Raw genomic sequence first — 12,828 nt, forward strand, 5'->3', positions numbered from 1 at the left:
GATAGCCACAGCTATAGATCCCGTTCCTCACCGAAGCACCTCAATCAAATAACACAAATAGTAAAGCACATTCAGCACTATGCACATTAAACATCAAACCACAGCTGAAAGTGAGTCCACATCCACAAGCCACCAAGGCAATTGAACCTTGCAGCATGGAACCCACGCCTCCTGCATCAGTGAGAGGGAGGCCCGTCAAACACCCGTTCATTTTCTGCTCTCATCTTCCACAATTTTCATCTTGCTCAAAGCTTCAATCGGCACGAAGTAGTGGGGCCCACCACGCATTTGCATTCCGCCTTTAGGAATCAACATAGCCACCCTCAGGGACAGCCGTTGTTGCACTCTATGTGGAGTCCCCCAGGAGATCACAGAAGCACCAGCTCATTCAGCCAGCCAAAAGTTACATTCTTAAAAGGGAAATTATAGGCTCCAATTGGTTGCAGTTCAGAAAGTTTATCTAGAAGTAGTTTTGTAAGCTGTCAGCAAGATGTAGCCATTGGTCACTGGCGCTATCTTGCCAGATTATATAATTATTTGAATGGATTAGTGTTAGAGTTTTGCCCAGTGGAGCACAAATCATATAAGTCAAACAATCAAAAATGTATCTATTTCACAAATGAAATAAAGAAACGATATCTTTTGTGCTAACTACTGAGAAAAAAATATGATGGTAAGAAATGTCCTTTACCAGCATTACTTAGCCTCAGAGTACAAGTATGTCTTTCTACTTATACCGTGTGGTGCACAATGAGTGCTCCAGTTCTATTGTCATTTAGGTGCTTGCCAACTTTAAAATTTTACAAATATTATGTAAACATTATTCGTGAATGTATTTTTAAGAAAGATTGATTAAGGTTTTACTATGCATTTAAATATTCTGGCACGTGTTTGGATTGTGAATAAGTTTGCTAATTTGGGCATATGAAATGATCAGTAGGAATAGACAGCAACACCTCTGCCACAACTATTTTCTACACTGACACCTCACAAGGCTGTGGCCTCAGCCCCTTACCCTACTTTCTGTACAGTCACTAACTCCATGTACAAGTTTGCAAATGCTACCATGTCCCCTTTGACCCTCACTTTATTTATACACCTATCTGATGCATCACAGCTTGGTATGGCAACTGTTCTGCCTATGACTGCAAGAAACTGCAGGGAACTATGGACAGAGCTTAGTACATCACAAATCCAACCTCCCCTCCACATACTCTGTCTATAAACTTATCACTGTTTTGCTATTGATAAAGCAGTCTGCATATTCAAAGATTCCACCTACTCCAGACATGCACTCTTCTTTCCCCCCTCCTTCCCCATTGGGCGGAAGGCACAAAAGCCTGAAAGCAAGCACCACCAGGCTCAAAAACAACTTCTGCCCCATTGATATGAGACCATTTAATGTTTCGCTAGTAGGATAAAATGGATTCTTGACTTCATAATCTCATTGTGACTTTGCACATTATTGTCTATCTACACTGCACTTTCTTTGACTGTACCACCTTAGTCTGCACTCTGTAATTCTATTACCTCATTGCACTATTGTAATGATTTGATTTGTGTGCAAGATAAGTTTTTCACTGTATCTTGGCACATACATATAACAGTCATAAAACAAATTACTGAATAATCAAAATGGATGTTAAATCAAAGTACAGATAATGAAAGTGCCAGAAAAGTGATAAAAAATAAAACTAAATAAGAATATATATGAAAACTGACTAGTGTTTAACTGATGTTGACAAGTGGCAGTATGAAAGAGGCAGCAGCAAATATTAGGAACCTGAGAGAGAGTCTAGGATAAGAGTACAGTCGTTGCAAAAAGGACACTTCTACAAAAATTTGGTGAATCATGGGCAATTGAAAAGTGACCTCAGAGTAAACTGCAGGGAGTTGCTCCATCATGAGCACTAGCCTCCAAAGTATCCAGAATGTCTTCAAGGAGCGATTCCTCAGAAAGGTGGCATACATCATTAAGGACCATCAGCCAGAACATATCTTGTTCTCATTGCATGACCTGGGTGATGGCAGAAGGAGGTAAAGAGGCATGACTTATGCCGGTATTATTAAATCTGATTGGGTTTCAACCAGATAATGGAAGTTGGGTCAATTTAGGAGCATTTGGTGTTGCATCAGGTTTTGGAAGTTTGAATTTTATAAAGGCAGACGAGAAAATTGGAAAGCTTTACGCAATATGGATTTGACTTTTCGTACTTATAAGAATTAATTAATCACAGAGAAAAGTAACAAGTATTGGAAGTTAAAAATTATGAATAGAATGAAAATTTGAAATAAAAGTAGATGCTGGGGTTTCATTGTTAAGTTTCATGCATAACAGCAGTAAAGACTGTTAGAAGACATTTTAGCATAAAGATGACTGCAGTCTAGAGTCTAAAAATTTTGCTTGCTTTGAGGCATAAAGATAAACAATATTATGTTGTAACTTTTCAAAGCACACTTCAGAATCAGCATACAGTTTATTGTCATTGATTTAATGATATAAAACTTTTGATTTATGGTAACAATATAGTGCAGAGACATAAAATTGCTCTAAATGACAAAATAGTGCAAAACAAAGTAGTGTTCATAGGTTCATGGACATTTCAAAAATCTGATTACAGAGGGAAGAAGCTGTTCCTAAATCCTTATGTGCGAGTCATACAGCGTAAAGACTTAAAAGTGCTATTTTAAAGTAGAGAACTTTTATTTCTTTGAGCTGAGCAGATTTTCTATTACACGCAGCCAATATTGTTCATTTCTGTGCACTTAAGGTAGTTATCACTTGCTGATCTAGATTTTGACAGTAAATATTCAGATTTTGACTAATTTTGAAAATGGGCCTCAGTGTTGACAAATTATGCATTTTCAGATGAACTGCGACGTGCCCATGCAGAAACTGGAGATTCTGAGCAAGAGATACAGCAACTGCAACAGGAGCTGAAGGGAGCCCAAGATTTTGCCAGAGCCAGCAAACAAAAGTGTCTTGAAGTACAAGGTGAACTCTATATTTGCGTTTTTCTTTAATGAACAGTGGCTTCCTTGAAAACAAGTACAGTGGATCATAGTTAAAAGGGACACATCGGGACGGTGTATTTTGGCAGCTGCCCCAATGCCTGAGGTTTCATGGAAATTTGTATAAATGAATAAAAATTACAAAATACCATTTAACTGAGCAACAATTAGGTAGTTAAATGAAATGCAACACAAATTGGAACACTACCAATACCACTACAGCACTATAAAACTGTATATTAGTTCCTGATAGCTATCGACAGAGGAATTTACCCGGCGTACGCTGACGTGTAGGGTAATTGTGTCGGCTAGTCTCAAAAATTGTCGTGCCATTTTGCAAGGAGCTGAAATTTTTTAAAGTCAAAATAAAAAAACAAAATTGTCAAAAATCACTGCTCTTAAATTTGCATTCGTCTGTCCAAATGGATGACATAACACAAGCACATACGACAGATCTGGAGGTATATAAGTCACCTGGACCAGATGGTGTACACCCTGGAGTCCTGAAAGAGGTGGCTGAAGGGATTATGGAAGCAGTATTAATGATCTTTCAAGAATCACTAGATTCTGGAATGGTTCCAGAAGACTGGAAAATTCCAAATGTCATTCTATTCTTCAAGAAGGGAGGGAGGCAGATGAAAGGAATCTAAGGCCAGTTAGTCTGACCTCAGTGGTTGGGAAGATATTGGAGTCGATTATTGAGGATAAAGTCTCAGGGTGCTCCGAGGCACATTATAAAATAGGCTGTAGTCAGTATGGTTTCCTCAGGGGAAAATCTTGTCTAACAAATCTGTTGGAATTCTTTGAAGAAATAACAAGCAGGATAGACAAAGGAGAATGGGTTAATGTTGTGTACTTGGAATTTCAGAAATCTTTTGACATGGTACCATACTCGAAGCTGCTTAGCAACCTACGAGCCCATAGTATTACAGGAAAGATACTAGCGTGGATATAGCAGTAGCTGATTAGCAGGAGACGAAGAGTGAGAGCCTTTTCTGGCTGGTTGCTGGTGACTCGTGGGGTTCCACGGGGGTCTTGTGTTGGGACCGATTCTTTTTACATTATATGTCAATGATTTGGATGATGCAACACACACAAAATGCTGGAGGAACTCAGCAGGCCAGCTGGCATCTGATGGTTTCAGCCTGAAACATTGACTGTACTTTTTTTCCATGGATGCTGCCTGGCCTGCTGAGTTCCTCCAGCATTTTGTGTGTGTTGCTCAGATTTCCAGCATCTGCAGATGTTCTCTTGTATGTGGATGATGCAATTGATGGCTTTGTTGCAAAGTTTGCAGAAATATAAAGATAATTAGAGGGGCAGGTAGTTTTGAGGAAGTAGAGGGGCTACAAAAGGACTTGGATAGCTTAGGAGAATGGACAAATAAATGGCGGATGCAATGCAGTGTCAGGAAGTGTATGGTCATGCACTTTGGTAGAAGAAATGAAATGGTTAACTATTTTCTTAATGGAGAGAAAATACAAAAAGCTGATGCACAAGGGACTTGGGAGTGCTTGTGTGGGATTCCCTTAAAGTTCATTTGCAGGTTGAGTCTAGAGAGGAAGGCAAATACATTCATTTCAGGAGGACTAGAATATAAAAGCAAGGATGTAATTTTGAAACTTCATAAAGCACTAGTGAGGCCTCACTTGGAGTACTGTGAGCAGGTTTGGGTTTCTTATCTTAAAAAGGATGTACTGAAGCTGTAGAGGGTTCAAAGGATGTTCACGAAAATGATTCCAAGATTGAATGGGTTCTCATATGAAGACCGTCTGTTGGCTCTGGACCTATATCACTAGATTCAGAAGAATGAGGGGTGATCTCATTGAAACTTATCGAATGATGAAAGGCCTTGATAGAGTGGATGTGAAGAGGCTGTTTGCTATGGTGGGAGAGTGTCCTTATAGAGGGGTGTCCTTTTTAGAACAGAGATGAGGGGGAATTTCTGGTGAATCTGTAGAATTCTTTGCCACAGGCAGCTGTGGAGTCCAAGTCTTTATGTATATTTAAGGCAGAGGTTGATAGATTCTTGATTGGTCAGGGCATGAAGGGATATGGGGGGAAGGCAGGAGATTGGGACTGAGAGGAAAATTGGATCAGCCATGATGAAATGGCAGTGCAGATTCAATGGGACAAATGACCTAATCCAGCTCCTATCTTATAGCTGCTATTTTAAAAACTATTTGCTCTAAGCACAGTGTAGTGTCTAACAGCCGTGCAAGTACAACTGACGCTAGCTAGAAACTGTTCAGCAGCAGTCTCCTGTCCCAGTTAAGTGTTTCCACATGAATGAAGGGAACCCCAGCTACTTTCTCTCATTTAGTTCTTTAAGGGGTTGTCCCAAGTAAGCAGCTGCCCTGATTAACCAACGGCCCAATGAGCTGAAATGCACTGTATCGTAATTTTTGGACCAGGCTGAGTGCAGCAGCGTCGAGAAGTTATTTAGTTTACTTTGCGTCAATGTTTACTCATTTGAAGTAAGAATGCCTTTTTAAATGTTTCAAATAAAACAAATTAAGCACTTGTTTATGGGAATTTGGGCACTGGGAGAAATCTACTATTCTTTGCCATAAACGGTTTTTATTTAGGTGTATTTAAAGATTTTATTTTTTTTGGTTTAACAATTTTTGTTAAGCTATTTGAAAAAATAAAATGTCATTAAGTCAGTCTGATTGTTTTATTTTTCTGCTTTCACTCACTTCCTGCACATTCTTAACGATTTGTGAGCAACGAATGAGAAAAGGTAGAAATCAAAATCTGACTTCAGAAATTAAGTCAGATTAGGAAAATCAGTTAAGAAATCATTTTATTTATTTCAGAGGTTCTAATTAAAGTAATAAGCTACAGAAAACAAAATCTAAACCACTTTAATAATATTCATTACAAAACCAAACTGCTCATTCCAGAGGGTTAGAGGTTCCCACAAACTGTTGCTTGAATTACGTAGTTGAAATGTTTAAAATATGCTGTTTTATTGAAATCAATGAATATTGGTCAAGGCAAACTGAAATATTCCCTTTGTAACCTCTATCCTTCCCACTTCCCTGCAAATGGAAACATGTTTTATTTCTCGCTGCTACTTGCCCTGATGAAAGGATGTTGCTCTGAAATATTATTCTCATTTTTCTCAGCACCAAAGCTGCCTAACTTGCAATTTCTGTTTTTCTTTAGAATTTTCAAAATTTGCAGATTTTTATTTCTTTAGCTGTGAGTCCATAGGTTGTGGGAACAGTTCAGTGATAGGGCGAGTAAAGTTATCCCCTGTGGTTCAGGACCCTGAAAGTTGAGGGGTAATAACTGTTCCTGAACTTGGTGGTGTAAATCCTGAGACTTCTATGCCACCTTCCTGATGGCAGCAGTGAGCATATTTAAACATTTCATGATTAAAGATTAGCTTTATTTTTCATATGTTCATTAAAATATACAGTGAAATTCATTGTTTGCATCAACAACCAACACAGTCCAATGATGTGCTGAGGGCAGCGTAAGTATCATCATGTTTCCAGTACCAACATAGCATGCCCACAACTTACTAACCCTAACCCGTACATCTTTTGGAATGTGGGAGGAAACGGAAGCACCCAGAGGAAACCCACGCAGTCACAGGGAGAACGTACATAGCAATGAATATTGAACCCCAGTCTGCTACCATGCCACCCTCTACAAGAGTATACTTGACTTTAAACAGCTAATCGAAATAGTAGGATCATGGAATCTTGGATAAGGTCTTGTCCACGATTGGTAACAGAATATGTTGAAGCGGTGTGCTTAATTTCTACTGTTCTGCAAATGAAGCTTTTGGCTTGGTATTGTAAATACAGTATGGATCTTCAGTCAATTAGCACTTCAAACAGCTAATGTGATTTGCTAGAGTAAAGGAGATGAAAGCTAAACCTTGTCCTTTGTTTAAAATTTCTCAATGCTTAATAATTAAACTCTTGGGTTCTTTCGTAGGTAAAAATTGCTACATTATAATTAGCAATTGAAATTACCCATGGATTACCTTCAGTTAAAGTGTAAGAATGTGCAATTGCAAAAATACTTCAACTAAAACTACTTATGTGGTTTATTTTGGATTGTATTCATTAAGCTTCATTTTCATTACAGCTTTGTATTATCTGCTGTTTTCATCTTTAGTTCTTCTCCAAACTCATTCCTGTGCATTCTGTTGCAGCTTTCTCTTTCCTAAAAGATAATACATCCTGATCATTTCTACTAATTGTATTATTGGATTCAGGTTGCCTCATGTAAAAACAATTCTACTGAAAGCAATGCTTCATAAAGTGCACTGTCAAACATAAAGTTTATCATGTACTTTGTCTCCTTACAGCGCTTCTTGAAGAAGAAAGAAAGGCAAGTAAACAACAGGCAGAGGTGTCAGCTAGGCAAATCCAAGCATTGCAAGGTATAAATTCACTCAAAGCTGTTTATGTTGAATTCACAAATCCATATGTATATTACCTGCCTTTTAGTTTGGGGCAAATTCTGTCAGATCACTTTCAGTAAAGTCCTATTTCTTCATATAAGATTCCTGTTTACCAATATTGCTATACATAAACCATATTTAACAGTAGAAAAGGTTGTACATCACGGTACCTAGGAGGTCAATGAAATTAATGTTGTCTTACACAAAAGGAGTTAAAATATTTTTAATAGAATTTAAAATCAATCTAAAGACTTCAATAATTAAAAGCTAATGAAATTAAAAGCCTAATAAATAAGTTTTTCTAGTATTTCAAACAAAGTGTGCATTTGCCTGCCACATTTCTTCATTCAAGCAAAAATAATTTTTACCTTCTATGTGCAGCTCAGCTCGATGATTTACAGAAGGATATTGAGATACTTCGAGAGGAGAAAGAGATGGAAATTATCAAGGCTCGTGATCAGTTGGCAAGTACCCATGAAGAGATTGTGGCTTTGCGACAGACAGCAGTGGAAGCAGCAACAGGGCGTGAAACTGACATTGCCATTCTCCAAGGGGAGTTACTGAAGGTGCACACTGAGCTTGAGCAATGGCGGCAGACTGCCTCAGAGTATGAATCAGAAATCTTAAATCTTCAAACCAAGATCCAGCTGCAGACCCAACAGCAAATGGATAAACAAAAAGGGGAAGCAATTCAATTACAAGGTGAGGGGAATGATACTTCATATGTAACCATGACCTTTGTAAAATATTTTGTTGTTAGCCGTCTAGTTGTAAGCAATAAACACAATTAATTGAAGCAGAAATACGCTGTTTCAACCCTCAAGCTTTCTCTGCCATTCTAGTACCTGTTTGATCTTCAAGTTTCTCAGTGTCACACTTAAAAAAAACCAGTCTGAGCACAGCCCCATGATATTTCATAAATTATAGTGCAGTCCTAACTGATGCTTTATATGCCCATGTTGAGAATTTACTCTCTGGGCCATCTGCTCTGCCAATCCCTCCCATAATCTTTAATTTTTCAATATTACATCTCATTCTTCAGAAGTATGGCACAATATAGTGAACCTTTTCATGTGCTATACCCATCTATGTGCAAATAATGATTTCTTTATTAATTATGAACTCTAAATGCATAGATTAGAATCGGCTCTGATGGTATACCGTTGATTTCACATGTAGTAGATAAAATGTGTTAATTTTATGTGTTAATGTGCTGCTGTAATATATAGGTATTTAGTTTTGTTAAATTATTGGAAGAAAACAAATTAACAGATGTTTTTGTTTCCGTTACCAATCCCTTGGTTTAAAATCACATTGTACTACATTATCATCAGTAGAGTACCTTATTAATGACCATTCTCAGAACACAGCAACAGGAACAAATCATTCAGCTTCTAAAAAAAAAACTTCTAGCATTCACTTTAATTAAAATTGATCTGTTTACCAACTCCATTTCCTTCACCTTTGTTCCAGATCTCTAACTTTACTTCTTCCTAATTTTCAGTTGATACAATATCCACATTATGAGTTAGTAAATTCCAAATGTCTTCTATCTTCACATTGCAAATGTAACCTCTGATTTCGCTTCACTGCTGCCTAATCTAAATTTTCTATTATATTACATTATTCTAGATACCTTTCATCTGATAGGAGAAGATATACATTTGCATACTGTCTCTCTTAGCCATGGGGTATATTAGAATGCACTGCAGTGACTAAAGTACCTTTGAAATTATTTCAGTTTACTAACATAAATCATGGCAGCCAATTTTATTTTGCAGCATTCTGCCTGAAAGAGGAGTATCTAAATTTTTAAGTAATTGTGCGTAAGGGATAAATACAGTGCCTTGTAAAAGTATTCAGCCCCGACCCTTTGTTTACATAAATTAATATTGCAATCAAGGATTTTGATCAATTTTAATGAAAATTTTTATTTGTGACTCACATTCTCCTTTTTTATCCCACAGCAGACCCCCAAAAAAACAGGGAAAATTTTAAAACATGAAAAACTAAAAATTCAAAAACTGAAATATCAGCAGTTCGAAAGTATTCATCCCCCTTTGCTCAGTACTTAACTGAACCATCTCTTGCAGCTATTACAGCCAGTAGTCTTGGATAAATCTCTATTAGCTTTGCACAACGTGATGGAGCATTCCTCCTTGCAAAATAGCTTAAGCTGTGCCAGGTTAGTTAGGGAGCAGTAGTAGACAGCAGTTTTGAAGTCTTTCAAGAGATGGTCGATCGAGTTAAGTTCAGGACTCTGGACCACTCAAGGACCAGATTTCTTCATTTGAATCCACTCTGTGGTTCCTCTGGCAATGTACTTTGAGTCATTCTCCTGCTGAAAGACAAATATCCTCTCCAGTTTAAGCTTTCTGGCAGAAACAATCAAGTTTTTATTCAGGATTTCTCTGTATTTAGCAATGTTCATCTTCCCATCGATCTTGACCATATTTCCAGTCCTTGCTGCTGAAAAGCATCCCCATAGCATAATGCTACCTCCACCATACTTTATAGTAGGGATGATGTTACCTGGTTGATGCACGGTATTAGATTATCACCACACATACCACTTAGCGTTGAAGCTAAAATGTTCTGACCTTCTTCCACATTTTTACGGCATCTTCTAAGTAGCACTTTGCAAAGTCTTTACAGACAAGTATGTGCTTTTGTCATGCCAGCATTTTTTCCTTGCCACTCTTCCATAAATACTATTTATGTGCATGGCTATTTATCCACAATACTATTATGGAGATTCTGTAGCCATGAACTTCATCTCCAGTTACAGCCATTGACTTATGCATCTCACTCAGAGTGACTGTTGGCGTCACAGTGGCCTCCCTTATAAGTGCCTTTTCTCTCCAGCGACTAAGTTTAGAGGAGCAGCCTGACCTAGGCAGTGGGGCTGTGGGTTCATGTTTTTTCCACTTTTTTAGGATGTACTGCACTCAGCTCCAGCATATATTCAATGCCTTTGAGATGGTCTTGTACATTCCCCAAATTTGTGTTTCTCTACAATAATTTCCCTGATTTGCCCTGAATGATCTTTTGTCTTCATTTTGATTTGGTCTTTTGAAAATCTACCACATTGTTGGATCTTACAAAGAAAAGGGGTATTTATTCAGAGCAAGTTGGGTGAGTTGGTAAAATAATAATATCTTGCACCAGAGGAAAGTTAGCATAGTAATTACAAAGGCGATGCATATTTTTTCAGCTTCACAAGTTTTTAATTTTTAGTAAATTGTTAACAGGTTTTGGAATTTTTCTTCTGATTTGACATGATGCACAATGTTTTGAAGATTAGTTTAAAAAATCCCACTTCAACATATTTTAAATTTAGAAAATTAAACAGTAAATTGTGGAAATAGTTGTGGGGGCTGAATACTTTTTCAAGCCACTGTATTGACAGGCATACCAGGAACAGTGCCCTACCTTCTCTTCAAATAGGCCATGAGATAATTAATATCCAAATAATTGGATTAGTGAGATACTCTTCTAATGTCTCAGTTACAAATGAACTGAATTGACTTTATTACTTACATCCTTCACATACATGAGGAGTAAAAATCTTTACGTTACGTCTCCATCTAAGTGTGCAATGTGCAATTTATAGTAATTTAAAAGAAATAGTATGTACAACAGGACAATCAATATAAGATAGAAATATAGTTGTGAATTAAACAGTCTGATGGCCTGGTGGAAGAAGCTGTCCCCGGAGCCTGTTGGTTCTGGCTTTTATGCTGCTTGATCTGTTTCCCGGATGGTAGCAGCTGGAACAGTTTGTGGTTGGGGTGACTCGTGTCCCCAATGATCATTCAGGCCCTTTTTACACACCTGTCTTTATAAATGTCCTGAATAGTGGGAAGTTCACAACTACGGATGCGCTGGGCTGTCCACACCACTCTTCTGCAGAGTACTGCGAGTGAAGGAAGTATGGTTCCCATACCAGACATTGATGCAGCCAGTCTGGATGCTCTCAATCGTGACCCTATAAAAAGTCCTTAGGCTTTGGGGCCCATACCTAACTTCTTCGACCGCCTGAGCTGAAAGAGGCACTGTTGTGCCTTTTTCACCACACAGCCAGTATGTGCAGACCATGTGAGATCCTTGATGATGTTTATGCTGAGGAACTTAAAGCTGTTCACCCTCTCAACCCCAGATCTGTTGATGTCAATAGGGACTAGCCTGTCTCCATTCCTGCTGTACTCCACAACCAGCTGCTTAGTTTTTGCGACACCGAGGGAGAGGTTGGAAATGAGTATCTCCAAAAGTACATTTCTTTAGTGCTACACTAAAAATGTTTCCAGTTCAGGGAGGGGAACTTGAACTCAAGATATTCTGACTTGGAAGTGTGGAACATTGACATTGTGTCACAGATGTTTTGGCAAAAATAGGTTTACAGGAGAATAGAGACTGGAATGAGCTATTGTGGTCCTCAAGATGACCCAGCTTTTCAGTGTGATCAAAGTTGATCTTCACAGACTACATCTCTTCTGTGCCGATTCTCCTTAATCCTGATCATTTTAAAATGTGTTTATTAAATACCCTAGTGATCTGTTCTCCAGAGCCCTCCATGGTTGGGAATTCCAGAGGCTCAGCACCTACGGCAAGAAAGAACATTTAACACAGTGGTTAGCATAATGCTGTTACAGCACTGGTTCCATTCCAATGTTACCTGGAAGGAGTTTGTATATTGTCTTCATGACTGCATGGATTTCCTCCAACATTTCAAAGATATACGGGTTCATAGGTTAATTGGTTATAATAGGTGTAATTGGGTGGCACAGTCTAGTTGGGTTTTGTTCAACCCTCAATATTCCAAACTCTCAAAGAAATCTTGTGCATCTTGTACTTCTATTCTAACTGCAGATTGTTATTGGTACTGTATGTTTGAGTATTATCACTAATTATTTTCTTTTAGAAGAGTATAGTTTTGGTCACCTTGCTCTTGGAAGGATGTTTACTACTACTATGTTCAGTAGAACAACACCAGCAAAAACAAAACAAAACTGGCCATCTTGGGAGGTCAATCGCCCTCATGCCTCCTACCTGCACTGACTTCCAACCCCAGGGAATCTCGTCACACCAGGGCCCTCCTCCACAGGGCCCGCTGACCTGACATCTGTCCATGCTGGCCTTCAACTACGAAGCACTTCAACCTAGACTCTGATGCTGACTTCATTAACTGCCCCTGGCATCTAACTCTCCCTCATTCCCTGTCACTAAACCCTAATCTGTCCTCTAACATGCCGTGCTGCCTCCAAAACCATCCCAACAAACCTAAAATCAAATAAGTATGAGCCATGACCTTGACAAACATCACATCTTGACAGGAACGACATTAAGCTGGAAAGGGTGCAAGAGATGTACAAGGATAGTGCCAGGACTCG

The 12,828-nt window shown here is 38.5% G+C and overlaps 1 protein-coding gene across 8 annotated transcripts in view; it reads left to right on the forward strand.

The window, feature by feature from the left end:
• The window catches only part of slmapa (sarcolemma associated protein a), a 194,140-nt gene that overhangs the window by 160,336 nt on the left and 20,976 nt on the right, over positions 1-12,828 (forward strand). For all 8 annotated transcript variants that reach the window (XM_073072257.1, XM_073072262.1, XM_073072259.1 and 5 more), the window contains 3 exons: positions 2,870-2,995; positions 7,343-7,417; positions 7,820-8,140. In XM_073072257.1, coding sequence (XP_072928358.1) covers positions 2,870-2,995; positions 7,343-7,417; positions 7,820-8,140 — 522 coding nt within the window. The remainder of the gene's footprint in view (positions 1-2,869; positions 2,996-7,342; positions 7,418-7,819; positions 8,141-12,828) is intronic.

Source organism: Hemitrygon akajei, chromosome 19 (assembly GCF_048418815.1).
Source record: "Hemitrygon akajei chromosome 19, sHemAka1.3, whole genome shotgun sequence".
In the NCBI taxonomy this organism is placed as follows: domain Eukaryota; kingdom Metazoa; phylum Chordata; class Chondrichthyes; order Myliobatiformes; family Dasyatidae; genus Hemitrygon; species Hemitrygon akajei.